At 48.8% G+C, this 20,868-nt stretch overlaps 1 protein-coding gene across 1 annotated transcript in view; it reads right to left on the bottom strand.

The window, feature by feature from the left end:
* The window catches only part of plxna3 (plexin A3), a 42,187-nt gene extending 24,048 nt beyond the window's left edge, over positions 1 to 18,139 (bottom strand). Inside the window, 6 exon segments of the mRNA XM_062460532.1 lie at positions 7,405 to 7,519; positions 10,238 to 10,337; positions 11,193 to 11,349; positions 11,602 to 11,725; positions 16,633 to 16,733; positions 18,107 to 18,139. Coding sequence (XP_062316516.1) covers positions 7,405 to 7,519; positions 10,238 to 10,337; positions 11,193 to 11,349; positions 11,602 to 11,725; positions 16,633 to 16,733; positions 18,107 to 18,139 — 630 coding nt within the window.
* Positions 18,140 to 20,868: the final 2,729 nt, after the last annotated feature.

A 20,868-nucleotide genomic window follows, 5' to 3' on the forward strand; every position in this document is an offset into this window, starting at 1 on the left:
TATGTGTTTGAGTGTGTGTGTGTGTTCATACTGGAATATGAATACAATTTATCAGCACGATTGAATAATCTCCGGAACAGAAGGCCTGTTAGCCTCCCTGCAGTGATGAATGACTTTGCACAGTTCTCATCGCTGGCCTGGCAACAGGCACCTGGATCTCCAACTACACTCACTGATATCCCCCAATAATGCCTCACTGCAGTACACTGTAAATACCGCACCTGCTTCACAAGTAAGACACCAGTGAAGTTTTGCTCATCAAACCTTAACTGGAAACTTAACCTAACCTTTACCAGTGGCACTAATGGTTGGTTTAAGTGTTAAACATCTCCCTTTACTGTAAACGACAGACACAGAGAATCACAGAGCTGCACAGGCACAGGAGGAAGTTTGAGGTACAAAAAGTAAAGCAGGATAAAAATCATTCCCTGGCAACAGCCATCTATAAATACAATTGGACTAGCAATCTTGGCTAGCTCGGTTGTAATAGCTCTACCACACTGTGCCATGAGGAGAGCTAAGTAATTGTGTGAGTGTGTGTGTGTTTGTGTACATGTGTTTCAATGAGAGCTATGGAACAGCTTCATGACCAGACAAAGAGCGAGAGAGATCCGTATCCTGAAATAAGCCACTCACATCAGACCCAGTGCATCTGTTGCTAGGGAGAATGGAAGGATTACTTTTGCATGTTGGACAATAAAGACCCCATTCTTATTTACAAAGATGGGCTGTGTGTGTGACTGTGTGTTCGGTTAACTGTATCTTGATAGAGTGCTGATTGGAGTGAGCTGAGAGAATGCTAGAAGCAGGGGTATATGTCCTCCATATGCATCTCTCATCATTGGCTTGAGGTAACCTTTCCTCGAAGGTAATTGGATAGGTCGAAACATGTGCTTCTCTGCACAGCTGAGAAGGACCACGGCATTCAGTGACCAGAAATCAGGTTTCTCCAAGGAGTTGCATTTTAAAACTAGAGAGGGTACAATTGCTGGGGAAATTGTAGGGTGTGCTTGCTTGCGTCGGTTGCACAGGGGTCCGTTTTTGAATGACATTTTTACAACTGATATTTCTGTATATTTTATATAAAAATGCATACTTATTATTTATAAAGATTACAAGCTTTTTTTTTTTTGCTGCTCATTTACAACTGAAAATACGAGTGAAGTGTAGAATGAAATAGATGTCTTCTCATTTCCCCTGAAAGAGGCTGCCTCATCGTTGAATCAAAACGAATAAATTTGGCAGACCGGTGTAAAAATTGACCTAATCTCTATGACTTAAACGTCATTTTAAGTTTTTCCCTTCTCGTGATATTTTCAGGCATTTAGCCTACTCATTGCATTCATTCATTAATAAAGAACCCCCTTTGAAGATTATTCTACGACGTTACCCGGCAGTAGAAGATGGAATCGCGATTCAAACAGTACCATCTGCTAACTGAAAATATGCCCCCCAAAACGTAAATAAGCTTGACATTTATTTAGTGGAAAATCGCTCATTCATAAAAAGCTCACTGGTAGCGATCAGTCAGTAACAACGCAAAATGCAATATAGCCCTATGTGGAGAAGCTGCCCCGGTAAATTGTACTACTACGGTACAGTACTAGACTACTGCTGTGTTCGTCTTGGTAGCGATTGCGTTGGTTGAATTGGATTTAACGTTCCGTTGTACGGTTTAGGCTGAAATAAATTATTTTCATGAACAGATTGACAACGTTTAGGCTGTGGCAATGAAGTTCAGGTTAGTAGTTAGATAGACTTTTGATTTAAGTAAGGGGAGTGCCGAACATGTTCTGTCGCCGTTTGACTTCCTAAACAGTTGTGTAGATGTTTGTGTAGTGTCTCGCGTAGGCTACAGCGTTGCAGTGAGCTACAGTACACTGGTTTGAAACCACAGCTAACACAGGCTAATGTCATGATGCTAATACTTCAGTGAAATAGTAGACTACTGTTTCCGAAAGTAGATGTACTTCCTTAATAATATCAGCTTATATTGTACATTACACATCACAATTGTGTGTCATATCACAAAGTAAAATGAGTAAATAGTTATCACCCTGGCCTCTTTGCTTGTGGCGTTTCTGCAGCTGCCTTGCAGTAAAGCTATAGTTAGCCTAGCTATCCCCCAATTTAACAGATGCGAAACGAATGTTCTGCCAAAGGTAGTCACGCGTGTTTTCGTGACGTAGTGACGTTAGTAACGTCAGTGACTGTGGCTAGCAAATTAGCCACCGTTAGCTTCACTTTTCGCCACAAAAACGTAACTTGAGCCTAAACCATGCAACGGAACGTAAATCCCAATAGAAGCAACTCAATCGCTACCAAGACGAAACTTTTGACACCTAGGTTGTCTATGTAGGCCAAATATTGACTGAGTTTTAGGGGGGCAAAAAGAATAATAATAATATATATGTGAGAGAACAAAGGTTGTGCTCTCGCCGAAGGCTTGAGCACACCCAATAAATATTTATAACATGATCATTTCAAAAGACCAAGCCACCTCATACACAGACAGACAGACAGACAGGACAGACACACACACACACACACCACAGTATTTTTTAGGTAAGAGGACCATGATGAAGCCCTAATGGGTTTTTTACCTTGTTCAATCATTGAAGTGGGCACATTATAAAAGCACCAAACTAGCAGCTCGTCTCCCTGAGTACTTCTACAGCTCAGGTGAAAACACACCTCCACACGCTCCAAATATGGGCCATCCAGAGCTAAGAGATGGACTAATGCCTAACCACACACACACACACACACACACACACACACACACACACACACACACACACACACGCTACACATAAATGCACATGCACGCACGCACACAGGCATATGAGTCACATAATATAGAGGGAGAAACTGAGCCCTGTGTGGCAGAGTAACTGAATAGCCTGAGTGGCAGCTGAACTCTCCTCCCTCCTCCCTCTCTCCATGTCTCTCCTTCTCTCACACCAGCAGAAAGAGGCTGCAGCATGCTTCTATGCTCCTCCCCCCCCCCCCCCCCCGCCCCGTGCTTAGTCACTGTTCCTTCTCCTCCTCCATCTCTCCTTTCTTCTCCCTCCTAATCCCATTGCCGGTCTCCCTTCTCTCTAATCCATGAGACAGGTTCGTCTCCTCCGCCTGCAGTGAGAAACACCTCCAGATCTTCGGAGAGCTGCTCCACTTAACGGCTGCTAGCTGTGGTCTGCCGTATTCCCTGCCATCCAGCTCCATGTTTGGTAAAGCTAGATAGCTGAGAGCGTTATTAGACCATAAGTAAACCAGGAAATTCTTGCAAACACAGTCAGTGTTCCGTACTGAACTATTAGGCGTTGGCGAGGAAGTTTACCCAGTAGGAACGGCCACCATCTTGGGAATGTGGAGCCGGCAAGCCAGAGGACAGGTGGAGAGGGGCCTACTGGGGACCAGAGAGGGGCCTACTGGGGACCAGAGAGGGGCCTACTGGGAACCAGAGAGGGGCCTACTGGGGACCAGAGAGGGGCCTACTGGGAACCAGAGAGGGGCCTACTGGGGACCAGAGAGGGGCCTACTGGGGACCAGAGAGGGGCCTACTGGGAACCAGAGAGGGGCCTACTGGGGACCAGAGAGGGGCCTACTGGGAACCAGAGAGGGGCCTACTGGGAACCAGAGAGGGGTCTACTGGGAACCAGAGAGGGGCCTACTGGGGACCAGAGAGGGGCCTACTGGGGACCAGAGAGGGGCCTGTCTCGTAACAACCTGGGGGGGGGTTTGAAGCCAGAGGGACTTCCACCACTGTGTTCCCAGGGGAACTGATGGCATCTTACTGTTTGTCGTTTAAAGTGTTGTTAACGTACAAACAAGATAGCTTATCAATCCTGCTGCCTGTGAAGACAGGGAGGAGGAAGGGGACTGGGGGGGATATGAGTGTGTACGTGTGTGTTGGTGGTGTGTGTGTGTGTGTGTGAATTGTGCCTTGGTCTGTACAAGGCCTCTGGTTACACAGTGAGTAATGGCCCACTCGGTTTTCAGAGGCCGAAGGGAGAGGGGGGGGCAGGAGGGTGAGGCAGGGGAGAGGAGGGGGGGGGAGGGGGGGAGCTCCGCTGGGCCCAGCAGGGTAATGGGCTTCTGGTGACAGATGCACACTGTGCCACTTCCTGTCTCTCTGGGATCCTGATCCTGCGATTCGCCGACCACCACTGGGCAGCGAGTCTGCGGCCCGACTTCCTACGGGGCTAATGCCTCCTCTGTCACTCACACCACCATTAATTACCGGCCGTCGCTCGCTAATGAAGAGCCGTCCCACCGCGGTGTGCTGCCGAGAGGAACGCGGAGCGGGGTGGTGGGGGGGGAAGAAACGCTGTTTGATCTCGCACAGGCTTCTGGGAAATGGCCAATGAGAGAATAAACTGTCTTTGAGCTGTAATATGTGCCTGTGTATGTGTGTGTGTTGACAATGACCTGCCTACACAGCTCAATGTGCAAGACCCCATTTTTGGAGTGTTGTTTTGAATCCAGATCATATATCAAACTATCATAACATCCTCTTCCTAAATCCCTCCGAACAAAAACATTCTTCTCTTTTCTCAGGAGCAGACAGTCAGTGTGTGAGAACGTGCATGTGTTGTCTGTGCGTGTGTATATGTGCGTCTGTGTGTGTGTGTGTGTGTGTGTGTGCAGGTCCTAGGGGGGAGTCTAGTTTCCGCCGTAATGGCAGTGACGAGGGAGTAGCTAACTAGCTAACTAGTTGACACACACTCTGCGTCAGGACTCATAACCATAACATCAGTCACTGCTCTCAGCTCCAGGAGCACCGCTGCCATCCTGCACAGTCCAGCACACCCAAGACACAACTCTCCACCGACATCTCCAATAAACTCGACTGTACAACGCTGTTTAACAGAAAGCCACCGAGTTTATCCACGGTGTCTTCCAATCTCTTTTTTTTCATCAAATCATAATGTATTTGTATAGCCCTTTTTACAAGCAATGTCACAGAGGGCTTCACATACGCCCGCAGAACTGCCCCTCAACCAATCTAAACCCTCAAGGAAGACAAGGACACTGTACTCCTCCAGAACAGTAAATGTCAACTTTCTCTTAAAAATGAAATATTTCAGAGTGTTGGGTGTCTTTCTTTGTCTGTTTCTACTTGTTGCATTCTTCCAGGGTGTGAGTGTGTCTGTGGTTGGTTGAGTGTGTCTGTGGTTGGTTGAGTGTGTCTGTGGTTGGTTGAGTTTGTCTGTGGTTGGTGGTGTGGCTGGTGCTGTACAGTCTGGGCATGGCGGTGGTGTGGCTGGTGCTGTACAGTCTGGGCATGGCGGTGCCAGATGTGGAGCTGCTGCCCTGGTCTCTGTCAGTCTGGATGGAGCTCAGCTGGTGCTGTGATCCTCTCATATCTCTGCCTCGCACACACACTTCTGGGCTGGGGCTGGGGCGAGGGAGAGATGGATGGAAGTGTGTACGCGGGGATATGTGTGCGAGTGTGTTCTGGATTATAGACCAGGAGCTGCCATGTCCTTGGAGAGGCCTGAGGGGATGCATTCAAAACCCTCTATCTCACTCCCTAGCTTGGCACACACACACACACACACACACAGCTAGAGCTGCCTGCATGGCTGCGTCTGTGTGTGTTTGGAGAGAGAGTCCTTGTTGTTTTTCTGAAGCACCTCTCTCACCCAGAGCCAACTCACACTGGAGCACAAGACTGAAGATGAGACACACTCCACTGAACACTTTACGGGCTACACACCCCTGAACACACACACACATCTGTATGAACAGGTTAGAGCCCCCACGACCACATCTAACAGATGTCTGCTCACGGTATCAGCTCTGACGTTTGAGAACGTCAGTTAGCCCGTCGGAACTTGAATCGCTCCTTCTCTTCCACCTCTCTCTTTCTCTAAGTCCCTCTGTCATCTCCCTCTCGTTTCTCATCTCGCTCGCCCCCTGCCGCTCCTCTCTCTATCACCCCACCACACTCCTTCACTCCTCCCTTCCCCTCCAGTATCAACATGAGTATGACTCACTCCTTTTCGCTGAGTAATTCCTTTTTTTTTGGGGGGGGGGGGGGGAGATAAGGAGATTGTCAGGCCTGGTGCCGGGAGCAGGGAGGCAGGGAGGGGGAGGAGAAGGGAGGAGGGGGGAGGGAGGGGGGTTGGTAACGGGCTCCCCCCCCCTGGCAGGGTCTGATAGGCTCCGATAAGGCATCTCTTTGATGTTCAGTTAAGTGTAAAATTAAAATGGGCCAAAAGCCGAGGGGTGCGTGCTTCCTCCCCCTCAGTTACAAAAGGGGCGCTGCTCCTCTCTCTTCCTCTCTCCTCCTCCTAGCCCTCCATCCCTCCTCTTTCCCTTCAGTCATCCCTGCGTCTTTCACCGAGTGGAGGTGTTGGGGCGGGTAGCTGGAGGCTCAGCCCTGATTAAGTTGCTATTACCTATGTTAGCCTATCGCGTTTGTCCTTTACTGTGATCTATCCAATAACTATTGTCCTCTTCCATGGACCCATCATCCTCTATTCCTCCATGACTTCCTGGGAAAACCACAGACTATTGAGAGAATATTGAGAGATCCCTCAGTTCCTCCCACAGAGTTAGCAGACTGAACCAGTGAGTGCAAAGCTGTATGGATGTAAGATTACATCCATACAGCCCACAAAGCAGCATCCTAGGATAGGAGCATATCATGTCTTCTTCTATTGTGTGTGTAACAGTAGAAGCAGGTTAGGAGCTGTGAGTAACACCCTGCACAATCCTGCCTGCCTCCTAGCTCCTCATCCACCCTGCTCTGGAGCTTACTCAACTGTGTAATCAATGTGTTACAGAGAGAGAGGGAGAGAGAGAGAGAGAGAGAGAGAGAGAGAGAGAGAGAGAGAGGGGGGGGGGGGGGGGCAGAAGGATTGATGCAAACTCCATTATGAGATTCTGTCTTTTGTGGGAGAAAATGACTTTTCTGTCAGTTGCTGTCACTAAGCCATCATTTAGAGAGAGGAGAGGGATGGCCTCCCTGCTCGGTGTCCCTCAGACAGACAAGGACGCACACTGATGGAGACTCTCATAAAAAACAACTAAATACAGCATGGAAACACAACACATCACAATGCAACATAACACAGAGAACCCCAGGCACCCCATAGCCTGCTGTTAGTGCCACAGCTTGTCAGCAAGAGTGTGTGTGTGTGTGTGTCTGTATATATGTGTGTGCCTGTGTGTGTGTCTGTATATATATATATGTGTGTGTGCCTGTGTGTGTGTCTGTATATATATATGTGTATGTGTGTGTGTGTATGTGTATGTGTGTGTGTGTGTGTGTGTGTGTGTGTGTGTGCCTGTGTGTGTGTCTGTATATATATGTGTATGTGTGTGTGTGTATGTGTATGTGTGTTTGTGCCTGTGTGTGTGTCTGTATATATGTGTGTGTGTGTGGCGCCTCACCTCCATGCCGCTGACCCTGCCCTCCTGGAAGGAGCACTCTGCCAGGTTGTTGGTGCAGATGTGTCTGTATTTACACCAGTTACAGGGGAACGGGCTGCTCACACACGATGTGCACCTGGGACACAACCACACAAACACCAACACGGTCAACAATCAACACCATTTACAAACACTATCAGACCGTGAAGAGCTGGTGTCTATATCGGATTCCAACCAGAAACCAGATCAGAATCTAAAACACATTGCTAGCTAGCTATGCACTAGCTGCTGTGAGGAAGCTATTGATGTCATACACTGGTTCAAATGTAAAAGGCTAGGAGAGATGGTCATTAGACAGACTTGTTATCGTGTTGTCCGTAGCGGCCAGCTGTGAGGAGAGCTCTCTGTGAGGAGACTGGGCTGAAACACGTACTTCAGATGTCTGCTGTAATTAAGATGTGCTTCATTTAGCTTGCATTACATTAAGACTGTTTAACTCCGGGACTATTTAAATGTCTCTGTTGTGGCTCAGAAGTCGAATCAAGTGCACCTTAGTATTTCAAATATTTGAACTACGCATTGAGACCACGCATTGAGGTTGGTTTTGTGAGTTCTTATGCTAGACACTCTGCCAAGGGATTGTGTGTATGCGTGTATCGTCCCCTGTGTGTGTGTGTGTGTGTTCTATCTCATTCTAACCCCTGTCCAGACTCAACCTCTCTCTGCCCCCTTCTCTGCACCTCATCATCTCATTCTAACCCACATTCCCCTCCTCCTGCTCTCCTCTCATTCTAACCCACATTCCCCTCCTCCTGCTCTCCTCTCATTCTGACCCCCCCCACATCCCTCTCATTCTGACCCTCGCTGTGTCCTTCTCTCTCTCTCCTCATTCGGACTCAGCCCTCGTCCTCCAACCCTGTGTAGTATTCAAAGCAGAGAGAAGTGGAGATGGAGAGAAAAAATTGAGAAAGAAAAGAAAGAAAGAGAAAGAGGGGGAAGAGAGGGAGAGATAAGTGGGAAAACGGGAGGGGAGGGGGGTTGCTGGCCTGCAGCATGGGCACAGCCCTACCCATACTGATCACACTCTTCTCCCTAAGGTTTATAGTGTGTGTGCATGTGTGTGTGTGAGAGAGAGAGAGAGAGAGAGAGAGAGAGAGAGAGAGAGAGAGAGAGAGAGAGAGAGAGAGAGAGAAAAAAAGAGAGAAAAAGAGAGAAAAAGAGAGAAAAAGAGAGAGACAGTAAAAGCAAGAGACATACAGACACAGTTTACAGGTCTGCCTTCTACATACTGGCATCCAGGGATGCTAGAGTGAGTGTTTGTGTGTGAGAGGGGCTCCTAGATTCAATATGCTGTGTCAGGACTGGAAACCTCATCAATTCACTCTGGGCTCATTTCACTGAAACACCCAGCTAGAGCCAAACCAGAACCACACACACACACACACACACACACACACACACACACACACACACACACACACACACACACACACACACACACACACAGAGACACACCCACACACACACAGACACACACACAAACACACATAAGAGAGAATGAATCTACCACAGTCCAACACTACTGGAAGTTAAGCCAGTATTGGTCTGGGCTGCACTGTAGATCGACACACTTTGTGTGTGTGTGCATGTATGTGCGAGTGTATGAAAAATATTGACTGACAGGTAAATGACAGAGACAGGAGGGCATTAAGGGAGCTGAGAGAGAGAGGGAGAGGGAGCGCAGTGCTAAAAGACATCCCACAGACCTCTTCATGTTTGTCCTTTCCCTCCTACACAGGCTCCTTACTGAAAAAAATACAATTAACAGCTATAATCAGAGCTCCTGCTTGCTTAAACCTTCACGTAAAACAGCTAGCACCTGCTAGCTTTACCGTCAATCCATTAGTGTATTCAGAGCTAGCCGCGGCTAGCCTCTACACTAGCATTAAGCTAGGGTATAATCAACTAGCTGTAGCACTGAGGGAGAGCCCTTTCACAGGTGCTTGTTATCTGAGTGGAGAGGTGGAGGTAGAGAAAAGGTAGAACGAGAGAGACAGGGAAACATAAAAATGGCCTGAAAAAAAGAGACGGGATAGAAAGAGAATAATACTGAAAGGCAAGTGTGGGGGAGATGGGTGTAGAAGGGGGAGAGAAGGGGATGTTCAGGGGGGAGAGAAAGGGGAGAGAGTGAGATCTGGCCCAGGCTTCAGGCAGGCTGCCGCCGTGATGGCAAGCGCTAGCTATGCTCTACCCCGGGGTTGCCATGGCAACTGGCGAGTCCCCCCATCACCACCGCCACCCCCCTCCCCCCCACTCGGATTATGTTGCCCCGCTTCCTCCCACCAGAGGATTGATTGTTGTGTTTGTGTGTGTGTTTGTGTGTGAGTGTGTGTGAGTGTGTGTGTGAGTTAGCACGGGCTGCCAGTTGACTAGGCTGCCAGATTATTCTCCCACATAACAAGCGTATTCATTTAAGCCCCATGCAGAACAACTTCTCTTCAGCTTGTTATTCAGCGATGGAGACTTTGAGACTGGGAGAGTCAGACCTTTGTAACCTGCTACATGTAAGATACACAGTAATCTGTTCATTTGACCTGTAATAGAAATTTCCTTTCCACTCCAATCCACTCTGGTAGACAGATACTAGTTATCTCTGGTAGACAGATAGTAATACAACCTAGGTAGGTTGATAGATATGAAGGTAGGTTGGTAGGAAGGAAGATCAGTATGTTGGTGGGTGGGTAGGTAGGTAGGTGGGTACGTGGGTGGGTGGGTGGGTAGGTAGGTAGGAAGGTGGGAAGGTAGGTGGGTAGGTAGGTGGGTAGGTAGGTAGGTGGGTAGGTAGGGTACTTACGATTGGAGAACACTGCAGTTGTAATAGATAAAGTCAGTGGTGATGAACTTGTGTCCCGTCTCCTTGGACTTCAGTGATAGCTTCACAATGCGCTTGTCACCTGGGAAAAAAACACGCGCGCACGCACACACACACACAGTCAGGCAAGGCAGTAATTTAATTACAGTTCCGTCCATTCATCCCTCTATTCATGTCTTTATTCATCCCTCCCTTCTCCTCGTCCAGGTGGATAATTGTCTTCCCAGATCTGATTCAGAGATGTGTTGGTAAGAGCTTTTGATTGTTCTGGCCTTTCATTCAGCTAGTCCATTACATGTGAAGAGCACTCACACCCCCTCCTAAAACACACAACCTCTACAATAGATGGACCCCCCCCCCCCGCCCCCTGCTTCCTATCCCTCTTCCCCAATCTCTGCCTCTTCGGCTGACTCTCCTTCTCTCTCTTCCCTCTCTCATGAAGACACCACCTATCAGCAGGGTGTATTACCCCGGTGTGTTCTCCTCTGGGATAATTGCGCCGGTGTTAGTGTTAGCCTGGCTAGTGGACAGAGCAGAGGACGGCTCTATAATTGACGTTAATGGAAAATAATGTGACGCTGCTTTCTCCAGGCTGCTGCACCAGCTACCGGCAGCACGGTGTTTTGTTCTACTTCTCTAACTAAAACATTAGCGTGGACCACACTCGTACACGCTCCAGGAAGACCTCTGGGCCTCAGTGCTCGCTCACATGCAACAGCAACACCATATATGGTAAGAGGAAGGTATGGGCTTACAAAACAATGTCAAAGGGAAGATTCAGTCTCAATGTCAATGCTGTCTTTACCGTAGGTGTGTGTGTGTGTGTACAATCCTTACCGTAGGTGTGTGTGTGTGTGTACAATCCTTACCGTAGGTGTGTGTGTGTGTGTACAATCCTTACCGTAGGTGTGTGTGTGTGTGTGTGTACAATCCTTACCGTAGGTGTGTGTGTGGGGGGGCAGGTCTCGGAGGGAGGGGGACATACAGAGGACCTGTCCTGCTGACTGCACCTCCCCAAGAGTGTCACTTAGCTCCTCAAACACACAGGTCACCCCTCCAGACAGGTCTGGAACATTCACCACCTTCACATTCAACTAGAGAGCGGAAGAGAGAGAGACATAGGCAGAGGGGGGGGAGAGAGAGAGAGAGCGAGAGAGAGAAGTGAGAGAAGGTTAATGTAATTAATCTTCAGTCAGGTTAAGTTTGACATGCACCACCTGTCTCCAGTCTCTGAACTTCTCAAGGTGTAGCTACTGGTTTTGTTATTGTTGTGACCGGATCCTGTTACCATGGTGACCAGGTTTAGTTACCTTGTTGACTGGGTGCAGTGTGTGTTGTGCAGTTACCTGTGTGGGGTTGGAGGTCACCGACATGTTGTTAGGGGTTACGCTCATGTCAACACATCGCTCCAACTCCACGTTGAAATGCTGAGGCTCTGCCCACTTCTCACAAGCTTCCTGTCTGGAGCACCTGGAACAGGAAACAGGAAGCGGATTAGAATGGGAGGGAAGATGACTCAGAGATAATCACATTACAATAACACCATACCACACATATGGTGAGGACATAATCACAAAAAGATACCAGGTTTGATGTCTGGCAGATTCCTGTTTGAGGTTGTTGTGTACTGCCTAAAGGTATATGAAACAGTGTGTGTGTATGGGTCCGTGTTTGTGTGTGTGTGTATGTTCTGTCTGTGGACAGCTGGTGAACACTCCTAACAGCAGCACCACTGCTACACATGTCTCTGTGGGTCAACAGTTGGACAGGTTGGAGGCTAACAGCTGTAGAGGTATACTGCACAGTATTCCATTTCAGAACATCTCTCCTTCTTTTCTAAGCATCTATTTTATTAACCTTCAAAATGTGATATATTGGAATCTCTTATGATCTTCTTTGGAACATCTATAGTTCCTGTGATTAATTCTAGAAAAACTAGAATTAGAACTGAGAGATTCACAGGCCTGTTTTCAGAGCAGACGCACAACACCATTAATGATTTGTTTACTTGTAATTACAGCCATATGTCTGGGGAGAGAGCGGGACAGAGCGGAAGAGAGAGAGAGAGAGAGAGAGAGAGAGAGAGAGAGAGAGAGAGAGAGAGAGAGAGAGAGAGCGAGAAGAGCAGAGGAGAGAGGGAGAAAGGGTGGGATTAAAAATGTAGGGACTGCTGTCTGTGCTGTGCTCTGATGGGCTCAGTAGAGAGAGGTGAGGAAAGGAAGAGAGAGAGAGAGAGAGAGAGAGAGAAGGATGAGGACAGAAGAAGAAAGGAGCGGATGACGAGCCTAGGAGGAGGCTGAGAGAGGCGGGGAGAATGAGAATGAAGCCAGTTGAATAACAGCTCCCAGTTCATGGTGAGTCCACGGCTCCTCTCCTGTGAGCGGCTGGATGCCCTGGTGTCTGTGTGCGTGACGGTACCACCAAGACAGCCTAACACTCCCCTGCTACCTGCTGCTGTCACCGTCTGCCCTCTGAAACAGGACATCACTCACAGACACATTCACACACGCCAGCGCGCGCACACACACACACACACCTGGAACGTTCCGTTTCTCCCGGTGACTCACCAGACCCATGTGATATCAGATGGAAGAGAGCAGGCTTCTCTAACACATGTAAATCTCCCAGTCATGATAATTATGTCATTAAATACAGGCGGGGGAGGGGGGTTAACTGATGTGTGCAGGGACACATAGGCGGGATCAATGAGATCAGTAATTGATATGGGGGCGGGGAGGGGCAGAAAGGGGGAGGGGGTAATCATCCATTTGACTCTGACTGTAGGGTGGCGACGCCCCAGCAGACAGGGGAGAGCACTGATAGGCCCGACACTCATCACATGTCTTTTCCTCAGGAAGAGGGGGGAGGAATAGCTTCTCGCACGCTCTTCTGATACACCAGTGTTAACCAATGTACCATTGTCTCTTGAATGACTGACAGGCTGCATATTCTTTACAGTTACATAATCATAGGAAAAACAAAGAGCAGATACTAAGCAGAATGTCATATCATGTGGTGGTACTCATAATAATTATATTGGCGGTAAAAATTATGATTATATCTATCCTAATAATTATACACAATTTCTCCTGCTAGTCTTTCAGTCTCTCATTGAGATGAATACTGAGGTGTTTCCTCGTTGTTGTAGCCGGGTGCCGTGTATTAATAACCAGGAGGCTGGCGTATGCTGGAGAGCCGTCCCCGCATGGCCTTTGCCTTTTATCGCCACAATAGTGATGCTTCTGGAGCGAGCACTGCTTTCAAAGGGAGGCGGCCCACGCTAGACACACACACACACACACACACAGATACATATACACACACACGGCCCCTCAACCTCAAACATCCACACACACGTGCTAGCAGGGCAAACGGAAATGACTGACATGGATTCTGAATGTGAATCTTGCAGCCAAACAACCAGCCAACATGTCCCCTATCCCTGCCGTTGCCATGGACACAAGCCATTTCCCAGGGTGCAGTTAGGGCTGTTGTGTGGCGGCCGGCCCAAGCCTCAGTAGCGGGCTAGCATGATGCTAGAGGCTAAGGAGCCCAGAGGGATCCGCAGACAAAGACAGACAACAAGAGGAACAAGGGAGAGAGATGAAGAGAGGGAAGGGTGGAGGGAAGAGAGAGAGACAGAGAGTGAGGGAGAGAGAAATGGAGAGATTGAGTGAGAGAGAGATTGAGAGTGACATTGAGAGAGGGGGAGGAGAGAGATAGAGAGCGAATGAGGGAGAGAGAGAGGGAGGTGTAAGGGAAGGAAGCAGGTAAAACCTGTCCTCACAAAGCCACAGTACGTTTGGCAAAGGAGGGGGGGTTATTTTCTGAAAAGCCAGCTCTCATGGCAACCCAGCCTCCCCTGGGAAGAGCAGATCTGGCAACCCAACTCAGGATATTAAGATTCAACAAGCCTGACAAAACGGTTTCCAGAGCTGCAGGTCACAGCCTCCACCAGTAACACCTAACCATCTCTCTCCCTCTCTTCAGACACAGATAGGAGGTGGCTGGGAAACTAGCTGAGCCCTAAAGCTACACAACACATCCCCATGAAGGATCTCCGTAGATAACAGCCCCAGAGAAGAGGTGTGACGACCGTCAATCCAAGGAACGTAGAAGCCATAGATTTCCTTTATCCCTCCATCCATCCCTCCGAGTCAGGTGACCCGGTTCTCCGGCTGCACCAAGGTCACCAGGAGGCTCGGGGGACCGCCTCATTAATATGCACAACAAACGACGTTCTCCAACCAGCAGCTGCAGTGAACTTATGCTAATTGCTTCACCAATCAGGGGCCGGGATCTTAATTAAAGATGGTTATCGTGACGGAGGTGTTGAGGAATGAAGGAGGGACAAGAAAAGAGAGGGAAAGATTTAGTCGCCATTTAAACTTCCAAAAGGAAGGGCCCTCTTTGTGGTGGAGGTCCAGAGGAGGGAAAACAATGATGCCTTCATCTGACTGCAGATGGGATCTCCAGCAGAGGCTGGTCAAGGGCAGAGCTGGAGAACAGACCAAGAACCCTCTGCAGTCCACCATGCAGGGAATCAAACCGGAGGATGAATTCGAAGGAAGTATTAAGGAAGGAAGAAGGGAAGAAAGAAAGAAAGAAAGACAGGAAGGAAGGTAGCAAGATGGAAGGACATTGTTTAAATAGAAACGACAAATAAAACACCACAAAGCTCTTTAAACATTAGAAACGCTGCTCACAATCCCACAAAAATGCAGTTCGTTAGCCCACCACCACGAAGAAGAAGATCCTCCTGCTGCTGTCTGAGCACCACCGCATCACATGTGAGGTCTAGATGACGTTTCATGTGAGTGATTAGAGAAAGCAGCCCAGCATGGCGTGTTATTTCTGGAGCCCGTGGCTTTATTCCCCCTGCTGGATCAGAGCTGTGGTCTCTGGGGAGCGGCTCTGCCTTCAGTCTGACTGGGCTTCTGCTTATCTCACAGCCTTGCCTGTCACAGGCCTGTCACTGCACCAGGCCTGTCACTCTGGAGCTCCCTGACACATCCACACGCGCACACGCGTATAAATTATATACAGTATGCATACATTTGCATAATATCATGTCATCTTTAATACGTTATACAATAATTCTACACGTGGAGCCACATGGATGTGTGTGCTCACACCTCTAGTCTCTCCCTGACACAACACAGAGCACAGCCATGTTCCTTTATTCCTCTCTCTTCCTGCCCCTCTACCTCTCTCTCTCTCTCCATCCATCTACATTGGATCTGACCGAAAAAGCACAGAGGCTGATGACAGGGGAGGGAGGAGGGGAGAGGGAGAGGGAGGGGTGAGGGAGGGGAGAGGGAGGGGAGAGGGAGGGGAGAGGGAGGGGTGAGGGCGGGGAGGTCTGGCTCAACGCCAGCTCGGTCCCACCACTTCCTGCCTCCCTACCATCTGCAGCCCAGAGGTCAGGGGTCAGCAGGAAACACCACATCTGGGGGCAGCTGTCACCTGCTCCTTCACGGCCCCACTCTCCGAACCTCTGTCATGAGAGGTTCATACATGTATGGTCCTGTGCGTGCATGTGTGCGTATGTGCTATTCTGTGAAATGTGTGCATATACATGTGTGTGTGTGTGTGTATGTGTGTGGCGTGTCCCAGTCTCCAGCAGCATCTGGTCTCCCTGATTTGAAACAGAACCTCCATCTCCCTCGCTAGATTGAGTATCAAATGTCACCGTGGCAACCAGTCGGACCAGCTCGTGGCCGTGTCCCGGCCCTGCAGATGGTGCTCCGTACCCCGTCCCCATTCATCACTCTGCTGGGACCGGCCTGCTTCCTCCAGCTCGACCCTCCATCCTCAGGGTCAGTCCAGCTGGCTCCACAGAGGTCAGCCTCGTGGAGGTCCAGCAGGACTGGATATATGAGACGCGGCTCTCCAGCACCACAGTGAACAGGTGCAGCCTTTGTTTACTGGTTGTGGGAGAAACGTCTTTCTACAGAGTACTGTATTGGCTGATAGACTTGTCTTTCTACAGAGTACTGTATAGACTTGTCTTTCTACAGAGTGCAGTATTGGCTGATAGACTTGTCTTTCTACAGAGTACTGTATAGACTTGTCTTTCTACAGAGTACTGTATAGACTTGTCTTTCTACAGAGTACAGTATTGGCTGATAGACATGTCTTTTATACAGAGTACAGAGTTGGTTGATTGACAGCTTTGTACAGTATTGGTTGTGGCTGTACACAACATCACAGACACAGCTGACTGATATCGTTCACCGTTAAGGTTACTTACGACCGTGGAACAAAACATGAACACTTATTCTTCACAGAAACAATGGATGCATGGATAGCCGGGTAGACAGATGGATGGGTGGAGGGGCAGATGGATGCTCAGATGAATGGATAGATAAACTTACTTGTTGTGCAGGACACACCAGCCACAGTGCGGGTCTCCTGAGCCCAGACAGGTCTTACAGGAGGTGTACTGTCCACAGCTCTCCACTGGCACTCTGGTCACCTGGAACACACACACACACACACAGAGGCTGTTTATGTCTGAGCTCATACACTCTGACACACACACGCCTGTGCACGCACACATATGTGGGGGTCAGGTGGCTGAGCGGTTAGGTATTCAGGCTATTAATCAGAAGGTCGCCGGTTCGATTCCCGGCAGTGCAAAATGACGTTGTGTCCTTGGGCAAGGCACTTCACCCTACTTGCCTCGGGGGAATGTCCCTGTACTTACTGTAAGTCGCTCTGGATAAGAGCGTCTGCTAAAATGACTAAATGTCAAATATGTGCACTACGTTTGCTCGTCCGCATGTACTGCGCAGAAGTTCACACAAACTCGTGCACGCACACACACCGACACACACTCTCCGGCGGTGTGTGTGCGTGCCGTCTGTGCTTTCTCACCGTCGCTAGCTCTGTCACGCATGAGCCTCCTCCTGCTGGAATGTGAAGGAAGTGTCAAAGCCAATTGTAAACGCGCACCGGTTTGTCACAGTGTTTACATGACTGGGGTTTGCAGCCTGGGACGCAGAATCACTGGGAGAGAGAAAAGGCTGCCATTTCCATGGATGTTGTAGCATGCTCCCAACAAAACAATCCCTTGACACAAGGACTGAATTGATTTTCCTAAACACTGAGAGTGTTTACACACTCTTCTCTCAGTGTCTCTGATCTGAGAGATAGACTATATGGCTCTGATGCTTGCGTGATGTTGTGTATGGAATTTCTGTTCAATTTAAGTGTCCGTTCTATTCTGTTCTACACCGCGTTCCAAATTATTATGCAAATTATATCTTTCTCTGATTTTCCCATATAGTCGATGCAAATGACAGTCAGTATAATTTTCAAGTCATCAACTGTTAGGGTATAATTCAAATTTTAGCGAACAGAACTCCCAATGATAACAGTATTTTCTTTAACTAAAAATGCACTGTTCCAAATTATTATGCACAACAGAGTTTCAAAACATTTTATAGGTTGTAAAGATCTGAAAATGGTCATTTGTTTGTTGTCAATTTGCAGCATTAGGAGGTCATATTTACGGAAATCAAAAGCTATTTCAATCAAAACCATCTTAACAGGGCCAGGTACATGTTAACATAGGACCCCTTCTTTGATGTCACCGTCACAATCCTTGCATCAATTGAACTTGAGAGTTTCTGCTTGAATGTCTTTGGCATGATGTCAGAATAGCCTCCCAGAGCATGGAGATGATTTTGCTACGGAAGGCACGGTTCTTCTTTTTGTACCATGGAAGAAAGTGGTCAGTTAGAAACTCTAAATACTTTGCCGAGGTATTTTTCACACTTTCAGGGACCCTAAAGGGGCCTACCAGCTCTCTCCCCATGATTCCGGCCCAAAACATAACTCCGCCACCTCCTTGCTGACGTTGCAGCCTTGTTGGGACATGGTGGCCATCCACCAACCATCCACTACTATTTGTCTAGCAGAAACCTTCCTCCTTATGCCTTTATCTGCACAAACCTGTCTGTCTACCTGAAAATGACTGACCTTTGACCCTGTGGCCCCCTCGTGTGCTCACGAGAGCTGGTTCGAAAAGTTAACATCAACAGAATGTTTACCCGTCTCCAGCTTTGTGTAAAACATGAGTTTTTATTGTATTTCCATGGCTGTTCGACTGTACACAGTGTAATAACTCTTCGATAAACAGTCGAACATTGTATTGGTCAAAGCTCTGGGAGGGCCCCTCATGCTGTTAAGCTGTCTTCAGGAGTGACAGCAACCAGACAGTAGCCAGCCCACAGTTTTGGTGGTGATGGACAACAGTTGGACAACAGATGGATCAGATGTTAGTAAACATTTAAAGCCTTAAACAGTGGTCCACTTCTTCCCCCGTGTGACCCCGGGGCTCCGCTTAGCAACAGAGGGGCTAGCGTTCGCTGACACAGAGCAGAGACAGGAGTGAGACAGAGGCCGTTCCTACGGCAACTACGGTCTCTCGTCTCTCCCATGACCTCACATAAACACAGGAGAACTCTGAATACACAGCACTTCAATCAGAGAGCAGCCTATGGACTTACTGCTCAGGGTGACTGAGGAGAATAATGGCCCATATTAATAACATCCCTGTGGACAACATATCACACGCCTAATCTCTCGGTCTCTGTTCCGCCTCTTTCTCTGTCTCTGGCTTCTTCCTGTTCTCTTCATGTGTCTCTCTCTTTCTCTCCTTCCCTCCCAGCATCTCTCCCAGTCTCTAACAGCTCTAGCTCTCCGCCAATATTTCTCTTCATACTTCTCTCTGTATAATTGTTTCTCTCTCGTCTCATTTTCTTTCCAACACATCTCTCCTTCTCTCTCTCTCTCTCTCTCTCTCTCTCTCTCTCTCTCTCTGCCGGCTCTGCTGTTTGCCAGTCAGAGTCAGGGGTGTTGGGGAGTCAGGTGGTGGGTGGGCGAGGTGATGTGCTTCCTGTCCCTGTACTAGCTCATTTATTCTGCCAAGCTAAGGTGTGTAAACACACACACACACTCATGCACACGCACCCACACACTTTGTTGCGTAATCTCTGGTCCTGACGAGGTTGTGTAGTGAGGTCCCACCAGGCGCCAGCAGGCACAGAGGGAGAGAGCTGGAGAAGTACACTCATATCTGACGACAAGGACTGTACTGCAGACAGCCTGTCCTCATAGTCCCCCTCCCTCCCTCCCTCCCTCCCTCCCTCATCCTATCCCTCCATCCATCCCCGAGTCCCAAAACCTCCACTTCTTTCTGTCCCTCCTCCTCTCCCCTCCCTCCTTCCCTCCCTACCTCCTTCCCTCCCTCCCCCCTCCCTCCCCCCTCCCTCCCTCCCCCCTCCCTCCCTCCCTCCCTCCCTCCCTCCCTCCCTCCTCTCCATCCCTCCCTCCCTCCCTCCTCTCCCCTCATCCCTCCCTCCTCCCTCCCTCCCTCCCTCCCTCCCTCCTCTCCCCTCATCCATCCTTCCCTCCCTCCCTCCTCCTTTCCCCTCATCCCTTCATCCCCAGAAAACCTCCAGGAGAATCTGGTCTCTCTCTTTGATCTTGTCCCACTTCTCTCTCATAAAAGTGACTTTCCCTCTCTCTCTCTCTCGTTCCCTCTATCACTCTTTCTTTTTCCCTCTTCCCCCTTCTCCCCCCCCCCCCTCTCTTCCCTGTTGCAAGAATGTCTCCACAACAGCTCTGTGCTACAGCTCTGAGTTTTAGGGAATAACGTTTTTTTTTTTTATTCTGCCTGTTAAAGTTGCTACTAGAACAAGATCTGCATGGCTCATATCTATTTATGTAACACTGCACCAAAACTTCACGCACACACACTCGCGCGCGCAAACGTATGCACAAACACACTCTCTCACTTCTTCATTTAGACGAGGAAGAGCTTTTCTAAAGTAGCTGGCGCCCGTTGAAGAAATGTTCTGCAGAGTAATCAGAGCTCTCTCTCTCTTCCTCATTCTTTCACACTTTCCTTTCTTCGCTGCCTTCTTTATTTCTTTCTTTTGTTCCGTCATTCTTTTTCCCTCTCTCCGGCGGTCCCTCTTGTGTGCGCGAGTGAAAGGCTAAAGATCAGCTCTCAGTGAGAACTGTACATCCGCAGCCATTCATGCCCTCTCTTCTATTGGTCCCTCTGTTCTATTCCTCCTCTCTATCCCTCCGCTTCTGTGGAGAGACAACGCCAGCTCCGAGCGGTGCATCATTATACGGAGAGCAGCTGTGGAACCAAGCTACACTCCTCTTCAGCTACACAGGAACTGGCTGCTTCGAACCTTCCTCCCAGCTGCAGCAACCTCTCCTCTCTTTCTCGCTCTCTTTCTCTTCTCAGCTGTAGCTACAATGCAACCTTCCTTTCGCAGAGGAGAGGGGAGGAAGGAGGGACGGAGGGAGGGAAGGAGGAGAGACTAAACAGGTGTTCTATACTGTATTCCCTCTTCCTGTCTTTTTTGCCAGATGTTGAAACACAGTAGAAATTTCTGCTGGCTTCTAGGACCGAGCGGAGCTTACACACACACACACACACACACACACACACACACACACACACACACACACACACACACACACATACACACACACACACACACACACAAATACAAACACAGGACAAAGCATAGCTGTCTGCAGACAGAAAGCTTTTACACATTTAGCTTGACTAGTGTGTCGTTCTG

The sequence above is a fragment of the Osmerus eperlanus genome, chromosome 4, assembly GCF_963692335.1.
Source record: "Osmerus eperlanus chromosome 4, fOsmEpe2.1, whole genome shotgun sequence".
Lineage (NCBI taxonomy): Eukaryota > Metazoa > Chordata > Actinopteri > Osmeriformes > Osmeridae > Osmerus > Osmerus eperlanus.